General features: G+C 39.8%; 1 protein-coding gene across 5 annotated transcripts; it reads right to left on the reverse strand.

Moving 5' to 3' along the window:
• Nucleotides 1-163: 163 nt before the first annotated feature.
• Nucleotides 164-27,947, reverse strand: nipbla (NIPBL cohesin loading factor a). Of its 5 annotated transcripts, none has more exons than XM_087849180.1 (49): nucleotides 27,386-27,947; nucleotides 25,814-25,883; nucleotides 22,968-23,117; nucleotides 22,538-22,703; nucleotides 21,879-21,979; nucleotides 21,642-21,747; nucleotides 21,314-21,477; nucleotides 19,621-19,769; nucleotides 19,336-19,426; nucleotides 18,877-19,098; nucleotides 18,477-18,725; nucleotides 17,623-18,350; nucleotides 16,029-16,242; nucleotides 15,544-15,720; nucleotides 15,226-15,399; nucleotides 14,785-14,946; nucleotides 14,596-14,699; nucleotides 14,407-14,493; nucleotides 13,918-14,149; nucleotides 13,513-13,664; nucleotides 13,326-13,406; nucleotides 13,103-13,203; nucleotides 12,768-12,897; nucleotides 12,572-12,654; nucleotides 12,138-12,270; nucleotides 11,693-11,836; nucleotides 11,448-11,534; nucleotides 10,958-11,178; nucleotides 10,760-10,862; nucleotides 10,566-10,664; nucleotides 10,212-10,358; nucleotides 9,067-9,201; nucleotides 8,859-8,957; nucleotides 8,675-8,728; nucleotides 8,476-8,584; nucleotides 8,232-8,362; nucleotides 7,874-8,014; nucleotides 7,667-7,760; nucleotides 7,242-7,396; nucleotides 6,918-7,008; nucleotides 6,545-6,718; nucleotides 6,178-6,368; nucleotides 5,808-5,915; nucleotides 5,029-5,229; nucleotides 4,330-4,476; nucleotides 3,841-4,226; nucleotides 3,569-3,743; nucleotides 1,221-1,418; nucleotides 164-1,108 (listed from the first exon to the last, which is right to left on the reverse strand). In XM_087849180.1, the coding sequence occupies exons 3-49, from the start codon at nucleotides 23,029-23,031 to the stop codon at nucleotides 746-748; spliced, it is 7,623 nt and encodes a 2,540-aa protein (XP_087705306.1). In that variant the 5' UTR covers nucleotides 23,032-23,117; nucleotides 25,814-25,883; nucleotides 27,386-27,947; the 3' UTR covers nucleotides 164-745. The 5 variants fall into 5 exon arrangements, with proteins under 5 accessions (XP_087705306.1, XP_087705304.1, XP_087705303.1 ...); XM_087849178.1 differs by having other exon boundaries at nucleotides 14,596-14,702; nucleotides 25,814-25,880; nucleotides 27,386-27,946; XM_087849177.1 differs by having other exon boundaries at nucleotides 14,596-14,702; nucleotides 27,386-27,946.
• Between the last annotated feature and the right edge of the window lie 9 nt (nucleotides 27,948-27,956).

Genomic DNA, 27,956 nt, shown 5'->3' on the forward strand with positions numbered 1-27,956 from the left:
GACAAATAAAAGTGAACAAAAATAAAAATTCTTGTTTTTTTGTTTGTTTTTTGTCATCTGTTTTTTTCCTCAAATATCTAAAAGCTAAAAGGAAAAAACCATCCGGTTGCTAGTAGTATAATAAACTCCAAAAACACTTTAATAAGAACATCAAAAAGACTAATTTCCAACATTCACTTAAGGTTTTATTCTTTTTTTTTTACAGCTTTTTTGTCTTCAGAGATATAAACATTTTAATTTTTTGTCGTGTTAAACTATGATACAGTGGGAGTAGAAATGAGCGACTAGAATCTGCTGCACAACAGCGAAGGAGCTCCCACAACAATGTCGACAAAACATTTCCCTCCAGGTCTCGTCTCTGATAGCCTTTTAAGGGATAATCGGGATGAATTATTCCTTTAATGCCTTCAGGATTCTATCCTCTGAACTTGTACACAAACGAAACATGAGCAGTCCCTCTAATATAAGTCTTATGTTTTGTGTCATTTTTGCAAGAATAACTCATGTAAAAGTATGTAGTGTCAAATATTCTTGCCCTCGTGTTTTCTTACAAAAATGAGGAAGGAGAGAGGGAGGGTAGGAATCCAGTGAAGTTTGGCTGTGTTGTTGGAGGTGGCAGGTTGAGGAGGAGGAGAAGGAGCAGGAGCAGTGAAGAGGAGGATTTATAATAAAGTAGAAATGGAACAGGGGAACCAAAAAAAAAGAAGAAAAAAACAAAACAAAAAACCCCACCACATTGGAGCCATTAGCTAGCCCCTCCTTCCCGTGCTGCATACAGTGAGCGTAAAGTCTGTACTACTTTGTTGCTCAGTTTGTGGTTGCTGGTCAAGGCAATCTTCTTGTAAATGATGTCCGACTCCTTAATAGTGTCCACCCAAGGCACCAGTTTTCGGCCATCACGTTTCTTGGCTTCTGCCCAGGGCCCCGAGTACGAACCAGCCATCCAGTGGATGCTGTACCCATTTGAGGTCTTTTGGATGACTCGAGCTATCTGCGGCCGGTCTTTATATTTGGGGCAGCAAAGCGCAATCACATCCATAACCTCCACTGTCTCACTCATCCGACCAGGATCCGAGGAGTCACCTGCTCGCCTTGACTTTCGAGAGGACTGTAGAGAGCAAAGAACAAAAAAAAAAGTTTTTTTTAAAGAAATGTCCTTAATTTCCTCAATTGCTTTTAATTAGCATTTTACAAAAAGAGTGTGTATCCATTTATCTCACCCCTGGGGTCCTCTCGTCACCATCACTATCATCATCATCCGTCTCTGGTCCGGCCTGATTGCGCGGACTCGGTCCTGACAGGGGGCCGGAGCCTCCCAATAGAGCATTTATGGCTTTGTTTCTGATGTTCGCACTGGCAGATGCTTCCCCCTCCTCATCCTCTTCATCTGGGTCCAGATGTTCCATCAGAACTTTGAACTGTGAAAAGTAAAAAGACAAGAAACCAACTTTGAGACGAAGCTTCAGGCTAATCAGCAGTTATAACACTGCAAACCAAATATTGAATAAAGGGCAAAACTCATATTCACTGCAGTCTGTTTGAATTAGAGATGGACCGATCCGGTATTACATATCGGTCCGATACTGACCTAAATTACTGGATCGGATATCGGAGAGAAATAAAAAATGTAATCCAATCCATTAAATATCACGAAAGCACCTCACAAAACTTGCGACACGGCGTAATTCAGCTCATAACCATAGCACGTCGGAGCAGTATGTGTCACGTGATAGAGCGGCTGTGGCGTGCGAGACCTGTCAGCGGTCTGGTTGAGCATTTGGAGCCTCCCTACCAAACCGGCATTTCATCTCCGAGAAAGTGATCCCAGAGAGAAGTAAAGCAAGTGGGTAAGTCCATCTCTGAATGTTTGCAAAGGATTCGCACATTAAGCTTAACAACCGATATATGGGGCGACTGCCTCTTCTCTCCCCCTCCCTCTCCTGCTGCTACTTCAATCATGAAACTGATCAATGATCAGCTGATCGGCTTTTCTGTCGCAACTCCTGTCTCTCTTGTTTGTTTATGGCCGACTTTGCACCAGAAAGAGGAAACCAGCGGCTGAACAACAGCAGCACCTTTAAACTTGATAAGCTGTTGTTAGAATTTATTTAATATTGCTTTCTACACCAGGATCTTTTTCTACGTAGCTGACGGCTGGTAACTGTGCAGGGGCGGATCTAGCAAGGTTATGCCAGGGGGCCAGATAGGGCATTAACAGGGAAAAGGGGGCACAAAGACATACTTTTCTTTCTTATTGTAATTTAAAATGTCTAGCTTTTCATAAATAATTATCTGAATCTTACACCCAAAGTTCTAATCTGATGTAAAATGTATAGAAGCCCATTACTGTATATAGTAACTGTTAAGTCTAATATACCCTAGTAAGCTATAGTACTTTTCCCTTTGGGAAGATACCATCTGTGCAGTCTGCAATTCTGTTGAAGAAAGATGTTGAATCTACTTAATTATTGTGGAAAAATAATTTATTTCTGTGCCTTTATTTTTTTTTATCACGTGCATTAAATTAAAGTTGATTACGCCGATTAAGCATTGCGAGGGTGTGGGTGGTTCCCTTTTTTTTTTTTTTGCTGGGAGTCGGCAACCCTTACTTAGGTTGCTTAATATTTCTGCTAAGTACTCTTTAAAATACCAGAATAGGGAGGATGGTGCAGATTTAAGTTTATTAGATTGATCAGTATTGCTGAACTATGAAATATTTTGGGTGCAGTGTATTTTTTGCATACAGCCATAACAGAATAGCTTTAGTGGGTTTTTTTTTTTTTTTTAACTTGAGTATGAACTTATACAAAATGCAGCAAGATATTTAAAAAAAACAGTTTTATTGATTAAAAAATACACTATATCGGATTCATATCGGTATTGGCAGATATCCAAATTTATAATATCGGTATCGGACATAAAATGTGGTATCGTGCCATCTCTAGTTTGAATCGCAAATTTAAGGTAAAACTCATATTTTAGTAAGTTCAGTAAGTAAGAAAAAATTATTAAAAAACATTTTTGTGTGATAATTAAATTCTACACTAAACTTGTGTATGTAACTGCTTAGAGGTGTCATGAAATCAATATCCTTAGTATCCTTATTTTCCTATTATATTGTTTTATGTACTTTAATAATGAAGGCTTGTAGAGCAAGGCCACTTTTGACTCACAAACTAAGTGCTCAGCCAGACTAAAAAACAGGAAGTTTTAGTGCACAGGCATATTAATAGATAAAGACACAGAAAAGAGGAACTTTCCATATAAGCAATGTTTGAAACTGTGTGTGACGTGTGTGACGTCTGAAGTACAGAAATTACACCATATAAGACAAATGTTGAGTTAAAAATATTAGAGATCTTGCAACTGGGGTTTGAGCTGTGCAGGGGTCTCTCTCTTCCGGAAGATAATTGAATAAAAAGAAATATAAATGTTTTAACACACTATGAGTCAGTTTTCTCTGTTCTATCACGGGGACAAAAGAATCGGGGTTAATAGAGGACAGACAATAATATAAACCAGTGAACTCAAAACACTTTAGTCAGGCTGATTAAGCTTTGTTACTTACATCTAGATACTGTTTGACTATCTGCTTCTTTACACCATCTGTCAGCGTGGCGTGAGCCATGTTGTTGGAGATAAAGTCGATGGTTTGTCGCGGGTGAAAGTGAATGTTGCCTTTTCTGTTCACTGCCTTGTCGTACACCTTGGCTGACTCTGTTGGAGAGTACTTCTGGATTTTACTGTTGGAAGACAAAACATTTTTTCCAGTTGTAGAAGTCACAAGGTCCCATTTTGGCAGATGTTCTGAGTTTGTTAAATCAATCCACAATTACTAACCTGTCAGAGAATCCATATTGGTTTTTCAGATGCTGTTTGAGCACCAGCAGAAGCAGAATGCCCTGAACTGCGTTTGCAAAGTCCAAGAGACCTGTGGGATTATCTGGGAGGAGCCTCATTACTTTCTCCACATCGTCCACATCCAAATCCTCCAGATCAGACTCGGACTCCGAGCTCTCCGAGTTTGCAACAGGTTTTTTCGTCTTTTTTGGCCGTCGTACCACATCCTCGTCAGTGTCTTCATTGTCCTCACCATTGCTGTTTTCTGCATCTTCACTCCTCCAAGAGTCGCAGTTCATCTTTTCCTCATCATCCTCTCCATCTGATGTGTTCTTCCACTCTTTCTTGACTTTTTTCTCCTTACGTCTTGGTTCCTTTAGAAGAAGCTGGACAGAAAGGACAATCTATTAATATTTTTTTTTGTTCCAGCAGTGTAATTCTCTGGATTAAAAAAAAGAAAAAAAAGAATACATCTCAGGTCTTCCCCACCTCTTTAAAGGTTTGCAACAAGTTGCTGCCAGAGACGGACAGGGTGATGTCTATATGGTGCATGATGAAGAGAGGCTCCTCCTGGCTCTGGTATGGAAAACAAGCAAGGTTGTCTGCGATAAACAGGAGCATGTTTACGTCCGTCTTCTGCAGAAAGACAAGAAATGTGGAGCTTGATCAAAAGTTAGCGCTTGGTACAAAATAACAGTGCAATATTACCCAATTTGAGTTCAAATGCTCATACATAAAAAGTTAACTGTGTATAGTGAAATCAGAAAAGATGTAATATTGTAGACTGAACTTCAGCATTTGTCGCTTAATAAAAAGGTCTTCCTTTAAGATCAGTGTTATCCAAGCTCAGCAACCAGAGGAATCTGAAAGCTTATGTTTTCATTTGTCTGGATTCCCTTTTCTTTCTTTACATTTGGCCTAATATGGTATTATTGTACACATTGTGTTGTTCTGATTTATTGTAATTCTATCTAGTTGTAACCAGCGGCATTTCTAGACTAATTTACATTTGCATAATGATGTCAGGCTAGTTCTAACCTTAAGAGTTGTCATAACACACCTGTTATTACACCTACCACAAAGCAAAGAACTCAAAGTATATTTTTACATTGCATACAGTTAATTAGGAAACACCATTTAGCACTAAAGAGTCATAACATGTGCAAAGATGAATGCTGGTTAACTCACAGCACTGTCATCAAAAAGGTTCAGCAGCGAGATGAGAAAAGCCCTCCGGTGTTGTCGGTTCCCCCGGATCATAGTGAAGAGGTGGGAGCAGAGTGCCGAGTGGGTCTCGTCCTGTCTGAATCCTCTTATGATGGATTTACGAGATGAATTAATGGCCTGCTGCAAACTGTATGACATCTTCATCCCAGCAACTGCCTTCATCTGTCATAAAATATATTGGGTGACGAGTGTTAGAAACACAGCATTTCTATAACTACTGGGACAATTATTGTACTGATAATGTTCCTTTAAAAAAAAAGTATCACGTACATTCACTTTATTTAAAAAAAAAGTGAATAAATGAATGGCTGTGGTACATTTATCATTAGATTAGACCAAAATCCTGAATGTTATGTTTTTTGATCTTCTTTACAGCAGAAGATCCAGAACATGATCTCTCAAGAGACTGGAAACTGTTCTGGCATTAAATGGTGCAGTGGGTAGAATAAATGTTGTGATCTGTACAGGGTGTACCCTGCCTTTCGCCCTGACACACCTGGATAGGCTCTAGCACCCCAAAACCCTGAACTGGACAAGTGGTTAAGAAAATGCACGGATGGATTTTTTAGTCACATAAATCTAAGGCTCATCTTGTCCATACTGTATTACTGTTATTCTGGTTGTTTTTTGCAGCTGTTTGTACTAAAGGTAAAGAGGGTTAAAAGAAGACAAAAAACCCAAAAAAGTAACAAGGTAAGACCTAAATCTGGAATGCAAAAAAATTAAAAACATCAACTCACGTGGATGAATCCTGTGTACTTCTTGTCAATCTCCACCAGCTGCTGGTCTGCTTTGTTCCTCATGCTGGGCTCTGGGTCTGTTCCCATTGCAATGAGGTAGGGTACACACTACACAGACAGGATAAAAGCAGTGAAGTTCACATGCATATGCATTTTACTTCTGTTCATGAAAAAAAGAGAAAACAGATTAAAATGAAAGTAACTAATGATTTTACAATAACTACAAACTAATGAATATTGGTTAGCTTTAAGATGCTTGCATACAAAAATTACTTTGAGGAAAAAAAGTGCTATCAATAGACCAAACACAACAATTATTTATTGATAGTGATATAATAATGACACGTGACAAGTTCTTGCTTTCAATTACCTGTACAGGATGGATGAGACCCTGGTTGAGCGTGAGAGCTATGACGTTGAGAGCAAAGTGACGTACGCTGGATTGGGTGTGGAAGAAAGCCTCCAACACCTGCTTTAAATAAAGCTGCATAATGGAGCTGCTCATCCCCGAAGAGATGTCTCCCATCTCCTTCAGATCCTCTTGTTTGGACATTTTCTTCCCTACAAGTACAAAAAACCATAAAATATACAGATTGTCCCTTCTAGACAATGTTCATTTTTATACAGTGAAGTAATAAAATCACTTGAATTGACAAAATGTTATAACAAGCATATTATTCAATGTGGAACATAGATGATGACGTCTAAAAGCTGTTTAAAAAAAGAAATCTACTTACATTCTCTGTCTGCTTCCTGCATCCGCGTGTCTTCCTCCTGAAGGTATGTCTGGAGGTTTTTGAGGATCTGAATTTTGAGGTTAATTGAGGAGCCACTGTCAGCCAGGATGCCATTATACAAAGACTTCACCTCAGGCATAAACATCTGGCTGGGATGCATGATCACAAGGAAACCTGTGTCAAAAGAATAACAAAGATCAAATACATGTAAAAATAAGTAAATGACACATCCTTCTATATAATCTCAACCTGCTGTGGCCAGGGAATCATTTGCTCATCTCTGGTCTTTATATTATAGTCCTATAAGCTGGTAAAATGACACTGTAGGTCCTGGAGTCAGTCTAATCACATTAAAAAAACATTATGTTCTTACCTAAGCCAATGATGGCTTTGGTCTTAACCTCCTCATCTTCATGCTTGGTGAAGTATAGCAGCAGCTCAAGAACTTTCTCCTTGATAACAACCTTGACAACATGTCAACACATAATTATGAAACTGCAGACATTTTCATACATTTTTTTTAAACAGCAATCATAAAGTTGCATAATGGGCTGCTTCATCATAGCCAATCGTGGTTGTGGACAAGATCCTCAAAGAAGAAGATAACTGGACGTAAAGCTGTAATCCAAAGTTAGACTCAGTTTTCATTTGAAATGTTCATTTCTAATCAATAATTAATCATTAACTACTACCCTACCTTGGTGGTGCCCTTGAACTCTTCCAGATCAAAATCAAAGTGTCGGGCCAGGGCACCCACGGTGAAGAGGGATCGCAGCAGGAAAGGCTTGTTTGCTACCAACTTTGTGTCGTTTGGGTCCTCCTGATGCTGAACCTTCAGCCTGTTAAGTGCACCTAAGAAGGGACGAAAAAAAATTTTGAATGGAATTTTTTAAATTCCATTCAATCTCTGTCTGCTTAAAATGGAATTTTATAGTTTATAGGCCTTCTGCAATGTTTTTTGGAGAACTTGTGGCTAAACTAAATCCACTCTTCTGAAGAAAGAGTGGGATATAAATAGTTACATTTCTTTGGCTTTTGAATGGATTAAGGTGGCACTTCAGCAGAGCTATGCTATCCCTATAAAACACAAACATTATTACTCCAGGCATTAGCATCTCTCACCATAGAATCTGTTGAAGCAAGCCCACACAAACTTATAGTTGTGTGTGACTTTGTTCACAACGGCTCCGAGACAGCTCACACAGTGTTGGACCACCTGAACACAGGAAGATAAACCATCATGTTACCTCTTTAACAAAACTGATTACAGCTTATATACTTAAATTGGTCAAACTTATATAAACTTGTTAAAACACTGCTGCCACGCACCGTCATGCCGTATTTGATGATGAGCTTCATGAGGTCTTCTTCAATGGTTGCAAGGAAAGTTGCACTGGGGTGCTCCATCAGAGGAACCACAAGCTCCAAAATCTTTGCCACATTACAGATAACCATGAAGTCATTGGCAGTCTGCAGGGGAAACAAAATATGAATGTTATAAAAGTATATTAGGAAAAATCAACTCCAAGAAAGTACTCCTTCTCCCTTTCAATCGAATCATTAACTTAACAACTGAATTATCTTTACATATCAACAATATAAAGTTATAGTATAGTATACTAGTAAACATTATCACATTAATAACTCTTCAAGAACAAAAAATTTAAGTAATTTTGAAACAACTTACATTACACTTTGTCGTCAGGTAGGGTTGCATGGTCATAGCATGTTTGACCATAAGCTGGGCGCTGATCTTGCTGAACAAGTACAAGGTGGTGATACACGCCACTAGCCGTGTTGAGTTCACCCCCTTGTTCTCTATAGAGGGAAAAGGAGTTAAAAATGCATGCAAAAATACAGTACAAGTACAATGCTTAGGCAAGGATATATGTTTACATTTAAATATATAACCAATATATATCCAAACATACCTGCAAGAGACTCCTCGTATTTAAGGATGTGTTCAACCAGATTGTCGACGAGCTGAACACAAGCCTTTTCGGCTGGCTTATATGATGCGTCCTCTTCAGATTTGAGGAGCTAAAGAAAGGAGAAAAAGGTTTATAAGGTTTTAAACAATAGCAGATCTCAAAACAAATATCTATTATATAATGAAGCTCAAATGCTAACATTTTGAAGAAGCTGTTCAAACCAATCATAGCCGGTGTCTCGACAGGCTGCAACCTAAAGACATCAGAGGAAATGATTAATAATATGCAATCATCAACTACTGGTTGAGAACTGACACCCTGCTGTTTTTTTTACATTTATAATTTTAAATCATTCAACAAAGTGGTAATTCAGTTAAATGTACCACATCAGTGATGTTGAGAATCTTCCTGGTCATAGTTTCTTTGTCATGGGCTGGAGTTGGAGTAAACCACAGCTTCTGGAATGTCTCATTCACCAGTTTCTATAAATAAGAAATGCAATAATAAAAAAATGAAATAATAAATATCTACAAAGAATTCTATGAAGAATGGAAGGCACGTCTTAACAACAATCTGTAAGCAGATCCATACCTTAATTCCTTCCTCGTCATTGACCCTGCGGATCATCTTCACGCACATCTCAGTAATCTTACTGAAGGTCGGTTGCTCCAGACAAATATCTCTGAGGATTTTGATCACCCGTTTTCTCACACTGATACCAGTGTCCTAAAATAAAAAGCAATTAAATTAATAAACGGAAGTATCATTTTTAAAATGAATTTTAAAAAAGGCTCCTACAATGTTTATAAGAGAAATGTATGCATTTGGTGTAGTAGCATTTTTCTCACCAACAGGTGGCAGAATAAGACTGTAATGAAGAGTGAACTTCTCATGAACCCACTTGAACATTTCCATGACAACAGGGACAACAATCTCAACTGTTCACTTCTCAGATGCTAAGCACAGAGAGTAACTAGAAAGACTTTGAGTTCACCTGAATTTTAGTACTAACAGCATGTTGTCACATGTGCTTTCTAATCCTAAAATCTTAAACTGCTGCTGGAAAACAGATTTAAATAACTCACGCAATAGAAAACCCGAAACTGCCCTATTAACCATTTTTTTAGGATTCTCCAAATACATTTCTGATGTACACTTGGTGTACGCCCCTCCAAAACAAAACAAACCCCAACCAAACACAAAACAAGCCAACAACCGCATTACTAGCCCAGAAGAAGTGTGCAGCAGCAAGAGAAAAACAATATTTACATGTATGCAGCTCATCAACAGAAATATGAGTATTACTAGTATTGATCTGTGTAAACGATCCTGCAGGCGCTAGGGACAGCTTAACAATGAAAGCACAAGTGAAGGGCCAAGCAAAAACACAGCAACTAAAAGCCCACAGTACAATGATGAATATGCCAAAACAGTGTAAAAGCTAAAATAATTATAGTAATAATAATTCTAATGCTATATTTCCTCATTATCTATGGAAAAACATCAGGTATGTCCATATCAATCAATTGGTACAGAATTGAAAAATGTTAGCTATTCTGACAAATGCACTAAGTCCTAAACCCATCATCCTAATGTCACACTCAAGGTGTGGTGGACATCATCACACAATGGACCTAGCATGTGAAGTCACAGCTGTGTTTTTTGCTTTTTCACCTTTAGCACCTATATGCAAACCACAGCATAACTGGGAATAAGTGACTAACTGGACAACTTACCAGTATCCTCTCTATGAGCATGTCGTAATATTGCTCAGTGAGTTGGGGTCTGCTGAGCACAAACTTGCCCAGCAGCTCTACAGCTGCCTCTCTCACACTGGTGGAGTTGTCCATTAAACGACCATGGACACCACGCTGCATGTCGGACTGCAGACAAAGAGAGCAATCAGTCTACAAGAATTACAAGATACCTTCTGAACAGAACGCTGCAGAATAAGAAGTAATGAAGAATGAAGTAAATTTTGAAAGGGCAAAGCCATACAAAGAATATAAGTTAAGACAGCATCATGTGCAGTAAAAAAAAAATGTTAACAATTAATGCACTTGCTACTATAAACAGAGATAGAGACATACCCTTGCCAGTATGCTGGGATCAACAGCCACGACCTCAGACAGACATTTCATGGCTTTAGTCCTTACAGCGATGGCACTTTCTCCAAGGACTCGTAAAATCTGGTAAAGAACAAAGAATGTTTATGTTTCTCTCTGGGGAGGGGGAGGGGGGGGGGGTTAAAATGCTTTTGCTAAAAAGAAAATCACACTCTTACCTGTGTTAAATAAATATCAAAGCTCTGGGCGAACGGCCTCATAGAGGCCAAATAACGCACAATCAAACAGGCATCTTCATAGTCCACAGTGTCAGAGTTCATTCTGTTGAGAAGCAGGTTACAGATTTGCACAGTCACACAACTGCACTTGTGCAAATAAAAAAAAAAGTACACTGCTGCTATATCGCACATTCTTACTTCAGTGTGGTGAAATGAGCTGGCGTGGTCTTAATGATGTTGCGCAGGAACTTCTTGCGCTTCTCAGCACGCTGCATAATTTCTCCGGTAGCTTCCACCTCCTTGGCATGTTGCGGGCCGTCTGAAGAGTCTTCGTCCTTTGGATTCTGGTTACGCATGGACTTTTCAGCCTCGGTGGTGGCATCGCGGAACCACTGAGCAATGTAAAACTTTCTAGCAAACTAGAATGCAAAACAGGTCTCAGTATTACATTCATAGCATTCAAAGAAAATAATTACTTGCAGTAAGGAACATTTTTATTTGCACACAGAGATAACATGAGCAAATACCGTTTTAAACCATTTAAGATATGTCTTCTTATTTAAGAGAAGAAAGATTTATTAATATGGTAGTTTCCAACAGATTCCTCAAAAGCCAGTTCAAATGCAATGTGAAACTTATATCTAAACCTTAAAGAGTTCACCACATTCAACCTAATGAAAATACCCACCACCAGTGAGGCATCTGTCTCAGCGTTCTCCTCCAAATAGTCCAGCAGAGCCTTCTGTAGCTGTTGGGTCTCATCGCTGCCTTGAGACTTTAAACGGGGAAGAATAAGTGGGAAAATATGTTTATTGTGCCAAATGGTAGGAATCATCAAGCAAGAACACATTTTCTGCTTTTTACTCATTTCTTTACCCATAAAAAACAAGTAAACAGTATCCTAAATCATTAAATGCAAAGCTGTCCTTTTACCTCTTGTACGATACGATCAATTGATCTCTGGTCCATCTTGCTTGTCACTGCATCCTTCCTCAGACGTGCAGCCACTGTGCCCAGATAGTCTAGAGATGCTACTCTCAGAGCCATTTCTGTCTGCTTATTACTGAACTGGTGTACCTAATAGGAGAAAAAGGCACAGGAATGGATGAACACAAGAACACTCTCTTTTAAAAGCCAAACTAAAAAAAAAAAACTGCTGTCATAAAGTTGATTTTCATAAACCACAGAGGTCAAGTTTGATCAACTGTGACACAAATGTTTTGAAAATGTTGTATAAAATAGGAGCATTTGCTTTCCTGGAGCCTCCATGACTTTTAACAAAGTCATCTCTTGCTATTAATCTGGATCATCTGTTCTCGGAAACACTGAGAAAAATACTTGCATTTCCAGTTTAAAGAAAGATCTTAGTCATGCTAACCAGCAGTCTCCCAAGCAAACTGAGCAGCAGCTCTGCAGCAGGCCATTCTGGTTTGTTCACTGTTGAAAGTAGGTCCTGGACAAAGTTCTCAAATAATGGACGGTAATCTTCTTCTCCCTGCTTGCTGCCACACCTGAGGGAGGCAAAAAAAGGAAGAAAGGGGATAAATAACAGGAAAATAACTGGACCAATCTGAGAGCATAATGAAAAATGATTAATGGTAACAATTATAATCAAGGTCAGACAGCCAACGATCAGAATTAAGACAGAAGTTTTAATACGGCTGAACAAGCTGGCAGAATACATCTGGAAAATCCTATAGAGTTACAGCTACTTCAAAACGTTCCTAGTTTGTCACAATGTTGACTGATGACAAAAGGGATTCAACAGTGTCATCAAAAAGTATAAATAGGAAGAAAACAATCTGAAATTACTTTTTAAGGAAGACTGAGAGGAAGTTTTGCGCAGTTCTCATTGCCGTCTCATAAGAGTTTGTTATCAACACGTCCTGATCCACCTGAAAACAAAAAAGAGCTCTTGAGCAAATGGTGTGTCTGACTGCATGTTGTATTGAATAAAACTATATTTGCTGATGTTTGTATGGGTTTTCATGTCAGCTTGTGCACCTACCTTGGTGTCATACTCTTCAAAAACATCTTTGTCACTGGGTAGGTGGACCACACACTGGATCAGCTGCAGAACCAGTGCTGTTACCATTTGGATGTACATCGGTTCTCCATCCTGGTCTGAACTGTTCAGCCTAAAACACAGAAGGTCAGGATAAATCATAAGTTACTAGCATTGCACAATCCAGTAAAAAACAAACAAACAAACAAAAAAAACGTCTGCACAATTTTTATTTCTACATTGATGGTCAGACAATTCTCAAAGCTCTCAATTCATGCATTAACCTGCCAACTCTGAATAGCCTCAAATTTATGTGAATTAGTGTGAAAATGGGTTACCTGAAATTCCTGAGGGAGCGTTTGCTGGTGGGCAGTCTGGCCAAAGAGGTAAAGATCTCCTCAAGGATCAGCTGCCGATGCTTCTCATAACGTGAGAACACCTGTATACAGCAGAATATGAAAAAAAAAAATGTAAAAAGATAAAAATTGCAAAATAACATTCTGGACCAAATGCCCTAAAAGGATGCTTTTAAATAAACACTGAATTTTTGTGCAGACGTACCGCTGTAACTAGTTTAATGGCACACAGCTGAAGCTCACTGACATTCTCTACAAAGAATGGAGTGATTCCCATAGAAGAAACCTGGAAGAACGGGAAATGCACAATATGAGAAATCATGCAAAATGCAATGCATGTCTGCATGTCTGACTTAAACTAATGTACTAAGTGCAACACTCTTAGCGTTTACCTGGAGGATGGTGGTGTCTGTAAGCAACTGTATCTCTAGGAGCTCAGAGATGTTGCTGACAATGTCACACACTTTGTTGTATAACATGACTATGACACGCTGCTTGTGCGTGGAGCATTTTGCACGCTTTGCCTTCGAGCTCAACATGCCACCTATAAAAACAACAGAAGTCTGTTAATTTTTTAAAAGATAATGAACATAATAAGAAAATTAAAAATCTTAAATTAAGAAATACTATAATTTTGCAAGCTAAAAAAAACTGCTCCTGATTTCATAAAGCAATCAACTATTTCGATTTGTCAAACTGGCACTGGCTTATTTATCATTTGGTCTACTACTAATGTCAAGTTTATGAAGAGTTTCTAAAGTTAATAAAGAAAAATGAATGCAGAATTCTTCCTGTACCTCCATGCGGGTCCACCCTGTAGACTGGATCATACTGTGGATACAGTGTGTTCTGAAGATGAAACTTGGTGTACTGCAGCACCCGCTCTATGACATCTTCTATGTAGACAGCCTTCGGCATGTGTGCTGAGGTCATAATGTTCAGAGCTGTCAGACAGGCATCTGCAGACTTTGTGACTCTCTCCATTATCAGATCTCTCCAAAGTCTTTCCTCGTCTTCAGCGTCATGATCCTGTGGTTAAAAAGTAAAGAATGTGAACACTTTCTACATCAATAAACCAGTGTCAGAATGAGGAGGGCTATTATGTATTTCAGGAAGAAATCTGGAGTATTTTTTATGATTGTCAGCTATGTCAGCATTATTATGTTTTGTTCATGGTCTCTGTATATAGATTTCCGTAGTGCATCACTGCAGGGAGAAATATACTCCAGATATTAGGTAATGCTGAAAGAATAAGAAAAATAGGAAAAGGGAGGAAGGGCACTCACATGGTTCATCAGGGTGGACAGCTTGGACCCATCCTGGATATTCTTTTCAAGGATATTCAGAAGCTTCACCAACTTGTCTGATGGGATCTGTAAGAACAGACACTGGTTTTTAGATCTACATCTGAAGAACCATTACAAACCCACAACATCCCAAATGATGTTTTTTTATGAATAAATAGAATATAGTACCCTGCTGGAGATGCCCATGGCCTTAATTTTGGCAGATTCGCTACCCAGCTCATTCAGCTGGTGTTTACCAAGCAGCAATTCCTGAGGTATCTCATCATCGTCTCCTGCTAGAAAACATAAACCAATATATTAGGACTAAACTCTAATAAAATATAAGAAAACCAACATACCCTCAGTACTGATACTTACCCATAGTAGTAAAATCCACATCCTCCAGATTTTCCAGTATGTTGTCAATGCTTGCCAAGAACCTCTTGAATGTAGAAGAGTCCATCAGTTCTTCTTGGGTCAGCTTGGGTTCATAAGCTTTCCGTTTCTTCTGCTTCTCCTTCATCTTCATTTTTCTGGCAACTAAGTGTGAGAAAAAAAAAATGATTTTTTTTTTTTTTTTTTTTTTGGGGGGGGGGGGGGGGGGGTGCAAGAAAAAAGTTTTTCACATATCAGATTTACCTGATACTATTAAGCAAAATTAAGGTGGCATTTATTTCTATGCATTTAAACACCCAACTCCACAATCAAAAATGGCAGTTTGATTTAATTCTGAACACCCAACAAAGGCATAATAATCTCTTCTTCTACACATGTTTCAGAAGGGAAACAAAGATCATTTGTAGCACTTAAATTACAGACCTTCACTCATGCTCGGAGGCGGCGAATCTTCCTCAGATGAGTCTCGGTAGCGGCTCCCTGATCCTCGGCGGCTGTCTCTGTGCCCACTTTTCCGGTGTTCCCCTGACCCTCTGCGCTCCCTATCTTCGAACTCCCAAGCTCTGTCTTTCTCTCTGCGCTGCCGCTTCCTTGCAGCTGTAGAGATTTAGCATAAAATAATAAGGCCTAAACTCTGAAAAAAGAAGCTAAATTAAAAATAAATAAATAAATTCTCACATCTAGTAAAAGAACCTGCAAAAAATAGTTTGGTATAAGTTAGAATTGAATGAATTGACTCACACTCTCCAGTTGCGTCATAGTCTTCATCGGAGCTGACCTCAGCATATTTGGGCCTCTCATTTACTGTGCTTCGTTTCCTTTTGTTCACCTTTACCCTTTCGCATAAGGGCATGGTAGACTCGATCTCTGCCAGCAGCTCTGGGGGCAGCTCCTTCAAAACTGCTGGGTCCATACCACCTGATAATTTGACAATAATATTATACAATTATTAGCAAAATAATTTCATTGTATAGAGTAGACTTTCCCAAAGTGTGGGGCCCACCCCCTGAGAGGGGGGGGGGGGGCAGAGCCATGGCAGGGGGGCAAAAAACCACAAACGCTTGGACACTGCTAGCACGGGGCCCCCACAGAAACGCAAAGCAGGAGATGAAGCATAACTGAATTTCTTGTAAAATAAAGGGGGGCCTACCAAAAAAAAAGTTTGGGAACCACTGGTATAGAGTGAAAAAACACATTGTAAATATAATTTAAAAACAGCTTCTTACTTTTGCTGGACTTTCCTGAGGAGAGTCGGTTCTTTCCAGACTTGCTGTGCCGAATGATCCTCTGGATTTGGTCAACTGATAGCTTTTTTAGAACCACTACAGGCTTGGGGCGCTTCTCCAAGTCCTGCACCAATCCCAGCCTCTCCAGTTTAACTTTTGGCTGGCCCCACATATGACTTTCAGTCGATCCACTGCCTTCCTTGTCACGATTGATCTGGGAGGAAAAAATAAGATAGGAGTGAGAAAAAACATCCAGTATAGTCAAGTTCAAAAATCAATATATTCCACACTTCACACAATTAGAAAGAAAACATGGGCTTCATTCAGAACAGAAAATAAGGTGTGAATAATGACTCAAACTGAAATGAAATTGGTGATTTTGATGTTAGTTTCCAGTGTCTTGATAGCAAAGCACAAAGATATATTCCACTGTTTTTCCAAAAATATCCAGGTCTTAACTTGTAGAACAAACAGTGAACACATCGTGTTGTCGACACTGCAGTGCAGTCCCACTTCTAATTGGGAGTGACTAACCAAAACTTTTGGATGTTCCCACTTGTATTGTGCTTGCAGTGCAACAAGTAATTTGTGCTAATTGTGCCAAGTGAAAAGTGGGAGTGAGCAGCAGCTCATTGATGCAACCTTTGTTCACATTAAGAATATATTTAAGAAGCTTTGTCAAGTCCACAAATCCTTAGTAACTGAATAACATTTAAATACCTAACCAGCTAATTTTAACATCATTTCAGTCATCGTACCACTCTTGATCTTCAATGTCATGTCAACAATCTGGGCATAAAATTTCTTACAACATGATTTTTCCCATGATTGTCCTCATAGTCAACCCGTTATGAGGACAGTCATAAATTCTTAGAGAACACTGCACTGACAGCCTTTCCTACACAACCATAGACAGACATGCTCTGTCAATTACCAGCTAAATCATTGCTAAGTACTACTAAGAACTTCCAGATGTCTATTCACTACAGAACCACTGGTGTTGTCCAGCCCCACCTCTAGCCTCGCCTCTATTCTAACCACAGAGAGCTCTTGAACTTCAACCATTTGAACTTCTAATCTGAAGAGAGTGCATATATAGTTTGATTATGTCTGGATAATTTAAGCATAGAAATTGAAGCATTTTGTGCCTTTTTTCTTTGGCATCGCCAGTCAAGATGGACAGGAAAGTCAGGCCTAGTACATAACCAAACAGAGGACTAGCCAGGAAGGACCAATCCTTTGGGCAGAGGGGTCACACTCAACCAGGTGAAGTGCTTACAGAAATGATTTACTTGCATGCAATCCCCCCACAAAAAAACAGCAGTGGAAGATTTCTTTAAATGTGCTTGCTTTCATTCATACAAGATAAACAAAATAATTGCCTCTACTTTTTCTACTCTAAAAGACAGTTAAGTGTGGTTAATGTGTTAAAGGAAATTAAAGACCAACACCGAGAATAAAAAAAGGCTTACAAATGGGAAACTAAAACCAAAAGAGTGTATAATGGTATGATTTGGTTTTGTGAGATTGCAGGCAGTGACAGCTGAATGATTGGTAGGTGGGTAGATATTTGTTTTGGGTCAGCCCAGATCACCTTAGGGATCTGGAAGTTCTTCAGTGCGCCACTATGCCCTCCCAGAAGCTGAGCAGGGAAAGAATCTGGAAGTTTAGCACCAGAAGCTGACGAGGGGAGTTTGGAACCATCTTGTCTACTGCTGCTCCGACCAGGGTCTCCAGTGGAGGAAGCCCTGAAGCCAGACCTATCTCGATCGCTTCGGGAGCGAGAATCAGGGGACCGCCTGTCTCGGCCAGTCTCACTCCGATGCCTCCTATCCCTGTCAGACTCACGGTCCCTGTTTGACGACTTGGGCAATTCTCCACGTCTGTCTGAGGACTTCTCATCATGTCTGTGCTTTGAGGATTCCCGACCTTCTCTCCTGCTGTCATGCTTATCGACCCTGTTCTTGATGACTTCCGGTCGTCCATCTGGTTTCAATCGCAAAACTGTGTCAGAACCCTCCACAGCAGCTGGCCCACTAGCTGGTTCTTCAGGCCAGCGTTGGGCCTCAAGGGCAGGGACAGGGGCAGCCAGACAGGGGTCGAGCTGACCGTCAGCTCGGCCTGCCTGCTGGAGGTCGATGCTCACCATGAGGGGAGGGCGGCTGGCACCGTTCCCAGCTGCAGTGGCCTCTTGCGGAGTCAGTTTGCCAGCATTGCCCCCTCCTGTTGATCCGCTGCCCGGGGCACCTGTGGGCCCACCTGGTCCCCCTGCACCTGGTTCCAGGGGAAAGGAGTCCTGCTTTCTCTTCTTCAGTGGCTTGTCTGTAAAGAGAGAGACAAGTAATTAAAATTAAATACCATGAAAAGATGTTATAATTCAAAGCAAAACATTTTTTAGCTGTAGAGTTATATGTAAATGTTAATTCTATGTGAACTTCTCTTACACACCTTTATCTTGCACCTCCTTGGAGCACTTCTCACTAGCAGCCTCTCGTTCTATCCTTTCAATTTCAGCAAGTGCATCCAGCTCTGCCTCATCATAAGGGGAACTGGGAGGCTGAAGTCCACTGGCACCACCTACTTGCTGCTGATGTTGCAGCCGCGCTCCCAGATTTTGCTGGAGAACAGGAACCTGCTGAAAGCCCAGTTCTGCCTCCATATTGTCTGAGTTCTGATCCATGCCTGGCATAACATCACCTGAGATATTAACAGAAACACTTTACGTGGTTGGATTCAAACGGGGTGGTGGTAGTCCTGTTGATCTAAAATGATGCATCACAATGTACCTCATCAGCATTTCTAGTAGATCAAATAGCTATGAAACTGATGGAGAAAAATAACATCTCACCTGGGGGATCCGACTCATTTGACTTGACCCTGGACAGCTTGAGGGTGAGCTTTGTTGAGTCCTTGTTTGGAGAGCTAACAATGTCGTACATATCTTTCTCCTCTTTTACTATTGGGACTTTCTTTCTTTGCTGTAGCTGCTGTTTCTGGTCAGGTACTCCTTCCCTTGGTGAGGGTGCATACGGGGGTGGTGACTGGAGAATCAGTGGGGGACGAGAACCCGCTGTGAAGAAGCAACACAAGGAAGAGGAGATAAGAGTAGTGAAAAAGTGACATTCTTCAGAAAACATTAAACTACACAAATCCAAACATCTCTCTCTGATTACTACTAACAACACCAATGAAGGATAACAGCCTAAATGCAGTGTTTCAGAGTATGTAGCAGCTTCTGCCATAATGAAGAAAAGGTAAGCAAAGTGTATGCACTGTAGTGCCTCCTTTCCACTTTGAGTGTCCTTACGTTTGGGCGTTCCTTCACTGCTAGCTGGGGAGCACCCTGACTGTGGAGACCTCAGAGGAAAAGATGGATTCCTCATGGCAGAATCACCCTCCTGCAAAAGAGAGACAATACAAACACAAGTTAGCATGTAACACCTTTACAATCAACTTTCAACATTGCTCTCAATTATATCAACACAGCTACTGTTAAGACCTAAATAAATTGTACCAGATAAATATATTCAGGGTTTTATTGTGGTATGTAGTAAATACACATTCATCTATTTAAAAATGGTGTCAGTTGTACCTCATTTCCCAGTCGATGTACAATGTTCAGGTAATCTTCAGTACCATGTCTGTCTGAGTGGTGGTTGGCAGCATTAGGGATCTGCCCTGTTACTTTGCCCTCATGGATGTTTCTTATCCCACCTGGAACCATGGGACTGGCCACAGACACTAGAAGAAAAAATGAATTATTTTATTATTATCCACTAGTAGGGAAATACAAACATTTCTGATTAAAACAAAATAAATACAATTCTTTTGAACTGGAGGTGTACCCAAAAATTGCTGATAAAATAAGTAAGTATGCATATGACCAGTGATTTTTTTTTTTTTTTTAAATGCTTCGAAGTTCCTCAAAGAGATTTCATCAGGCAAAATAATAAGTGAATCAATAATTTCAACCATCAGGACCATATAGAAAGGCAACCAGAAGTTAGGTTTCATATACAAATACTCATGAGCTACAAGTAAACCTGCTGACATGTAAATAACTCGTGATTTTGTTACAATTGATCGGAGAAACTTGAGTTCTGACTTCAAGTGCACCCTTTTGTAATAGCACTCCCCAACAACTTCCTCCCCAGGGAAGACAATGTATCCCACTACACCATAAATACTGTTCAAGTATGGAACAAGAAGGTGAATAAAAGCCCAGGCCATCAAGGTTATTAGACCTTACTAAAACTAATCTAAAAACTAACAATAGATATGAAGAAAGATTTGAGTTAACTAAAAATAAAAAACAGATATTGGAAAAAAATTGGAGAAGCTATCCTTAATTTTAATCCAACTTAAAAACAAAACAAAAAAAACTACATTTCAAATTGCCTGATGAGGCTGTGCTGTTTGTTGAAACCGCTTTCAAAAGGTTTTTTCTGACATATGCCTTTCATACAGTTATAATCAAAACGACTAAAACTAGCAATGAAACCAATAAACGAAACATTTTAAAACAATAAAAACTAAACTGAAACAAAAAGTAATTTTGGAAACCAACTGAAACTACGCTAAATTGTGAAAAATGTCAAGATAAAAAAAAAGAATTAGAAAATACTAAATTATAATAACTCTCCAAGGCATAAACGAAGAATGTAATCTCGATGCACCAAAACACAGCTGATCCACAGTCTCCACCCCACAAACCACAGACCAAATGTGTCAAACACTAGGACACCCAGAGGTCCAGTGTTCATGCCCAGATGTGTCAGAGCTATTTCAGAACAAGACAGACCAACACAAAATATGCACACAGTTTAAAATGTGTACCTAATCAGTGTATAGTCAACCTGTTTGTGTATAAGCACCAAACTTTCGTTGGCGCTTAGCCAACAATATTTGAGAATCGAACAACACTGTTAACACACACACACACGTGTAGAATTAACAGAAAAAGGTAATGTTTGTGTACACCAGCAATGGCCTTGTAAATACAAAACATAAATATTTCAACAAATTATATTTAATTATAGGAGCCACAATTATCTGATGTGAGAACTTAAGTGTACATTCAATTTATGTATGAAGAATGTGAATTCAGTCAAACCCCTGCTTATTATTCAATCCAAAGGGAACAGAGTTTCCAGAAGACAAAGCTAAGGATATGGCTGACGAAATCAAACAAAGATTAGATAGTTGCAAGTTTAACATTAGAAAAAAATTAATGATGAGTTCTGAGTCTCCATGCATGCGCATTAACATTAAACACAGGTTCTCACCTTGTTGAATCTGTTGGTGTTGGTTATAGCTGGGTGGTTGTTGGTGGGGATACTGCTGTATGTAACCTGTGGCAGGGCTCTGAGGAGTGTATGGGCTGGGTACTGGACTGTTCTGTTGGCCCATGTACCGGCTACTGGAACCCGTCGGAGGTGTCACAAACCGGCTAGAATAGAGAAAATGTAAGGACAGCAAATAAGAAGAAGCACACTGCATAAACAAAAAAAACCCCAAACATTTATTTAAATTCAAACATGATGTATTTGTATTGTGCTTTAATTAACATTTAAAATTTAAAGTTGGAATAAACCAGATTCTTGTCAATCTTGCCTTGGTGGATTGGGAGAAATCGCAGCTGGCTGGAAGTTTGCAGACTGGGCAGGGCTATGCATGGAATTCATCTTAAAAGGTTGTACCATTGGCTGCTGCATGACATCTGTTTAGAAACAAAATTGAGAATTGAAATGAATAACCTTTATAGAAAAAAATATACACAAAGCTTGATTTTTTTTGTTTTTATATTAGTAACATAACGACTTAATGTGCAACAGGTAATTGCGCCCATACTTTTCTCCCTGAAGATGCCAGGGTTCCTGGCCAGCATGGTCTGCAGCAACAGTGGTGCATCTCCCTCTGGTTCATCGCTACCCAGGTTGTCCTTCAGCTCTCTGAAAACACACAAAATGAGTTCACATCAAAACACAATGAGGCAGATTAGAAAGGTGTCAGATTTAATGTCAAAAACAGAAAGAAAATGCTGAATACACTTTAAGCAGTCAAAGGAAATTTGACTGTATGGCCAATTCGGAATCAGCAAATAAGCTAACATGAACATCTTTGAACTGGATTGGAAACTGGAGCACCTGGAGAGAACACAAATGGTTTTCTCTCCAGTACATACGTTTTTGGCTTTTTATGTGTAGTATTTGCACCTAGAAAAGTTTCCCGCAGTGGAAGCATTAACATTCATGGTAGTCTTTCATCTCTCCGATTCATTAAAAATTAATCTTTTGTGTTTTAATTAGTTAAAGAATTAAGCAATGCAAAGCATCTCTTCTGCTTTAAATCAGCTTTAAAGCCAAGTTATCCTGACGTCTGAGCTTTAAAAGCCAAAATATTTCCATGAAAACATGTTGGGGTTTTTGTTTGTTTGTTTGTTTTTTAGTTGGCCTTGTGTCTTTGTTCATCTTGACAGCATATTGTCTTACAGACACTTATATACTTACATGTGCTCTGTGGAGACCTGGTTCAGACCATGGGCTAGCTGGGAGGCCAGATTCTCATCCCGACAGCCCAGTAGGCATGTGACTTCCTCCGCAATCCTCCCATTGTATAGGAGGCTTTTAGTGGTGGTGGCAGGTAGAGGAGAAGGGAGGGGCAGCTGGTTCAACACTGATACAAGAAGAGAGAGTTTTCAGCAAATATACATTTTAGGAGTTAAAATGTGAGCAATACAGGACATAAGGTCTCAGAAAAGTTTAGAGACGCAGAAGTAAATGGGGGAAAAACAAAAACAAAACAAAATGCGCATGTAATCACTATTGCACATTTACATCTGTTCAGACCGAATGATGCAGTTTAGGACTTAACACTGGGAGAGAAGACATAACAGAACTGTGAAAACTTGTGTTTGTAACATAACTATGTGACACTCACAGTCTGTGAGGCTAGCGATCCCAGCAAGAGTGGTGATGGGAACATGAGGCATATCCCCATTCATGCTGAAGGTGAGGGTGGGGGAGTGTGTTGATACACAGGTAGATCAGGGGGTCGATGGACGACACCCGTCCTCACATCTCCTGGCACCTAGCAGAGACAGGGAGGTCGGTAAGAGAAAGACAAAAGCAGCTTTAGTGATGGACAAGAAAAGAGAGAAAGAACTGCTGCAGTACAGAATTACAAAATGAGTTAATGGTCATAAAAATGTATACAAAGAAATGGTTTAACACAAAAATGCTATAATTAGTCATATTATCTAAATATAAAAATAGACCCAAATATTTGTTGTATTTTTTTCTGTCTGCCTTTATGCTGACATTTCATGTGGCAATGGTGTGCACTGTAATCAATGTCCTGCTAGAGCGTGTCAATCAAAATAAAATGCTGTGTTCTTCATTGGTTATTCAATTATGATCTTACGTTTTTCACAGCATTTAGTAATGCCATGCAGCTAGTACAAGCGCAGGTTAGTTGTGTCACTGAAGAAATGCCCCCACAGATACAAAAGCACCGAGAACTGAATCCTGAGGAATGTACCACAAGGCGTGATTAATGGTTACTGAGGCATGTTGTGTGTGTGGCAAGTTTTCAATGTCACAAGGGTGGCTTTCTTTAAATCTGGCTTCATAATCTCTCATTTTTATATTCAAAGTTTCTGATTAAAATTGGTTGCAACATGTGCAACCCTTTCGCTGACAGATATTCTCAACTGAGGGAAGACAGCACGTTATATATGCAAAACTAATGAGCCGCTCATTGGTATTGCCATCGTACAAAGCCAAGCAGGTACAGTAGCACGAACTGTACGCATCACAAACCGACAAGCATACAGTCTGTGATGCAAAAACATTTTTAGTACTCAATTTCACTCCACTAGTGTTTATTACACAGATGATTCAAAACAAAAACTTAATTGCTAAGTCAATTAACTAAAGTGCTTTCCACACTGCCCTGTACTATAACATGAGACAGTCTGGAACCTAAATGCACTTCCTGGGAATCATGTTAAATATATCACTTTTTTTAAGGTTAAGAGCTCTAATGTAAGGTGTTCACTTCAGAAAAAAACCACAAGCTCCGAGTGTGCATTGAGTGTTAAAATAAGCACATACAACTGGATATTCTTCTCTTGTCTTAATTGCAGACACGTTGCAGTTTGTTTGCAATTCGTGATTATTCTTCATAATGCGTATCAGTATATTCTCTTTATGAAAACATGTGCAAAGTCAGATTTTTTTGTGTGAAAAAAAGCCTGATTTAACAAAAGTTTTTTTTTTTATAAAGTTGCCAGACACTATTGGGATATCCATAATTTTAGTTTTGTGTCTGCGTGTGTACTTGCTCTGTCGTATAGCCCTCAGGTCACAAAGTTACAGATCAACACAACTAATTGTTACATGACATACATGTCACACTAAAAATACACTACAACTTTTTCCTGAATCCCCACATAATACTAAGTAATACTAGTGAGTTATCTGGTTAGGCAATAGTGCTTTCTGAGTGCTATTCAATAGTCAGCTGTTTGTACATTTGTGGGTGCTACCAGCAGCTCCCGTCTCCCAAGTATCACAGAAAGTGAAGCTGGATTTCCAACAGAAATGTTGTTAAACCCAGAACTGCTGCAGGTTACTAGGGCATTATCCACCTGCACCACCACATACTGTGTGTGTGTGTCAAACAGCTGTGTGACAAAGGCCTAGGTGTAGCTCTCACCACTTCAGACACACACACTGCTGTCAGTGCAAGGTGAAAAAGAGAGAACGAGAGAGAGAGGGAGAGAGCGCATAAAATGATCGAGCCTACTGTAACTGCAACAGATATTAGCACCTGAACATAAACGGTGTTACATTTTAACATCTGCCAGGTTCTGTCCTCCTTTTTGTTTTACTTTATATTTTTTTCTTGCTATATTACCTTTTTCCAGCCTATTATTACAGGTAAATAATGGTTAATGTAATTTCAAATCTTAACAGTTGTAGCTGTGTTAAAAAACAACAACAACAACACTTAAGAGGCAGGGAGTAATGCGAACATACTGCAAATGATTCCCAACTGTAAATATGCAATCCATGCTTCTAAATGACACAGAACAATATTTTCTGTAAAATGTATTTGGCAGAGCACTTGGCTATGGGTCCTTAACCCCACTTTGAGAACCACTGATTTATGTGACATTGTATTTTATTCACACCTCTCCTAAGAGCAGAAATGCAAAATATACAAAAACAAATATTGAGGAAGGGGTGTAAATGCAATAGCACAACATCAACAAAACTTTATAAGCTTGCCTTACTCAGCTAAATGAAAGGACTAAGACTGACATGGGATGACTGCCCCTCACCACACGTTTTTAAATATTATACAGCCTCAAGATAATGCATTTCCGTAAATGAGCCACAACCATTTCTAATACCAAAAGCACTGTTAATCTGAATAGGGATTCTTCTTGTATTACTACGATTTAACTACATTGCCTGATACCTAAACATCACTCATTTCAAACCATACAGCTCGCTGTGAGAAACCTTGAAAACCTGTGGCCCTTTTTTTGGATTGAAATCCCTTTGCTTGTTAGAGATTCTTAACCTCTGACAAATGTGTGTGTGGGGCACACAAGCAAAGAAAAAATGCAACTGAAATGTTTTTAGCACATCTAATCACAACCTCTTGACAAGATACTTTGCACTTTACACTATTTTTAAAATCAAGACAGGAAATAACAACAATGTCAATATAAAGGATAAGTAGTTTAAGCTTTTGCAAATATAAATTAATGATACCTTTTTGACGAACTCTGTGCAGTCTCCTGTGGACTCACTGACATTTCAGATAAAAAAGTCCTTCAATCTGCTGAAAAAGACAATAGCTTTGCATCAGTAACCTAAAACTGCATTTTACTCTTAGTTGTAAAGACTTCAAAAGAAGTTCTGCTTACAGCTAGCCAATGGAGCTAAACCAAAACAGTAAAATAATGCCAGTGCCTGCATTATTGTTTTGCTATGAACATCTCGTTAACACTACATTATCCGTAAAATTGAATGAAAAGTGTGTGGCACTGCCTTCTAAGAGAGCAACAAGTTTTGATCGACTTCCGCACATCACTAAAGCCATGCAAATATGTAAACAACATACTGCAACGCGACATGAACTGAAAGCATGCGATCCCTAATAGGCAAAACTTATCGTGCGCGGCAAAACTGTTGCAGGGTACCGACAGACGGATACTGTAAACGGTGCATTAGCACGCGGCAACTTTAGCATGCTCAGTGGTAGAGTGGTTTCCCTATGCATGCAGGGGCTTGGCTGACAGCTGTGAGACTGACAGGCAGGAGGCAGCACAAAGGAACAGATGCACTGTGATGGTGGCGGTAGTAGTGGGGGCTGCATCCTCCAGAAGCCGTCAGCCCCCGTGCACATTCTGCACACTGGCTAGTTCGAGAAAGCCAACGAAACTGTACTGGCTCTGGTCAGGGGGGAAAATATCTGACAACATGCATACCTAACTCAAACAGCAAAGCAAGGAAGAGCAGGGGCAGCGTACGTTTCTGCGCGAACCATAGTCAAAATATTTCACAGCAGGTTCGCCACCAAAACCACTACTAGCCCTGCCAAAGGCTCCAATAACCCAAAACACTGCCTAAGATGTCAAACAGCAATAATAATAACAGCAAAAAAGTTAGCTCCCGTGCAGTTAATATTAGCATCAATTTCAATGTTTATCTTAGCATAACTGCAAGCGGCAGCTCGCTACTTGCGAACAAAACCTCTCCAACCTTTGCACTGCCAAGAAGTTGACTGTCTGGATCGTTCAAGCTAAGCGTGAAGCTAGTGTTACCACTGAGTATAGCAGCTAAGATGAGTAACGCTAGCTGCCCAACATTCACTAACAACAATAGTCGTGTTTTAATAGCTAGCCAGTTATGCTAACTAGCTGTAAATGTTGTCAGTTAGCTCCTAATGCTTCTGCTCGTTCAAATAAACGGAAGGCAATGCAAATAATACAAGGAAGCGCTACTAGGGGTTTATGAATTTTTAGCAAATTTCCATTTTGTTCGGGGAGGAAACGGCGCATTTGTAAATAGATGTAAAGAAAACGGCACAGACTCCTAATTCCGTGGCAACGGCCCAATCCTCGGGCTCGACAAATGACATCCAGTCGAGGCCGTGCGCCTCGGCACAGCAAAAACACACCTAAGCTAGCCTGGCTGGCTAGTTCGCTAGCTTCCGTTACCTCCCGGTCAACGATTAACGACGCCGTAGGTGGTCTCACGGCAGAACATTTATCAACGTTATTGATAATAGTCGGAATTTTAAAAGTTGGATTAAAGATACAGATGTGTGATTATATTTACCTTCGGATGTTGCGTTCAAAGGGAGGGGAATGTTTTAGCTTGGTTTGTGTCCGTATCTCTAGCTCCCCCTTTCTTCTCTCTCGCAGCTCCTCCAGAAGGAACTCTAGTGGCTTGCCAACTAGCCGATGAGCTAGCCTGCTAGCTATCAACAATAATCCGGGTCGGGCTGATTCGTTCTTCTTCCGTCACTCAAGGGTGAATATTTCAGCGTACAATCATGGGGAAACATTCGTTCTTCGGAGTTTCAGTCGGTCTGCGCCGACATAATCAATGAATGCAGCCAATTTCGACAGTAAATGAGAAATATGACGATTGTTGCGATCATCAAGAGGCTCTCCTCTCGTAGAACAAAATGCCGACCGGAAGTTCTGCCGTCTGACTGACCAAAGATCTCAGGAGTGACTCCCTCCATCGGCGCCAAACAAAATGCCATGCGACATTTCGTGTTTTTGCCCCTAGGGAGCGCTGTAAGACAAGTTTCTTTTCAGTGGCCTGTTTACTTTACAGTCAATTAAAAAAAATTGGATTTAGTAAATATACTACAGACACCCATATGAACAAATTATTAATA

This window comes from Neolamprologus brichardi, chromosome 12 (assembly GCF_056152115.1).
Source record: "Neolamprologus brichardi isolate AB-2024 chromosome 12, ASM5615211v1, whole genome shotgun sequence".
NCBI lineage: Eukaryota > Metazoa > Chordata > Actinopteri > Cichliformes > Cichlidae > Neolamprologus > Neolamprologus brichardi.

Bases quoted from the DNA above. Each gene is read 5' to 3' on its own strand.
- nipbla (XM_087849179.1), bottom strand. From the start codon at position 23,031: ATGAATGGGGATATGCCTCATGTTCCCATCACCACTCTTGCTGGGATC. The intron at 8,729-8,858 runs GTACATTTAACT...TGATGTCTTTAG, and splicing joins TTCTCAACATCACTGATGTG to GTTGCAGCCTGTCGAGACAC. The intron at 8,363-8,475 runs GTATGTTTGGAT...TTCCCTCTATAG, and splicing joins ATACGAGGAGTCTCTTGCAG to AGAACAAGGGGGTGAACTCA.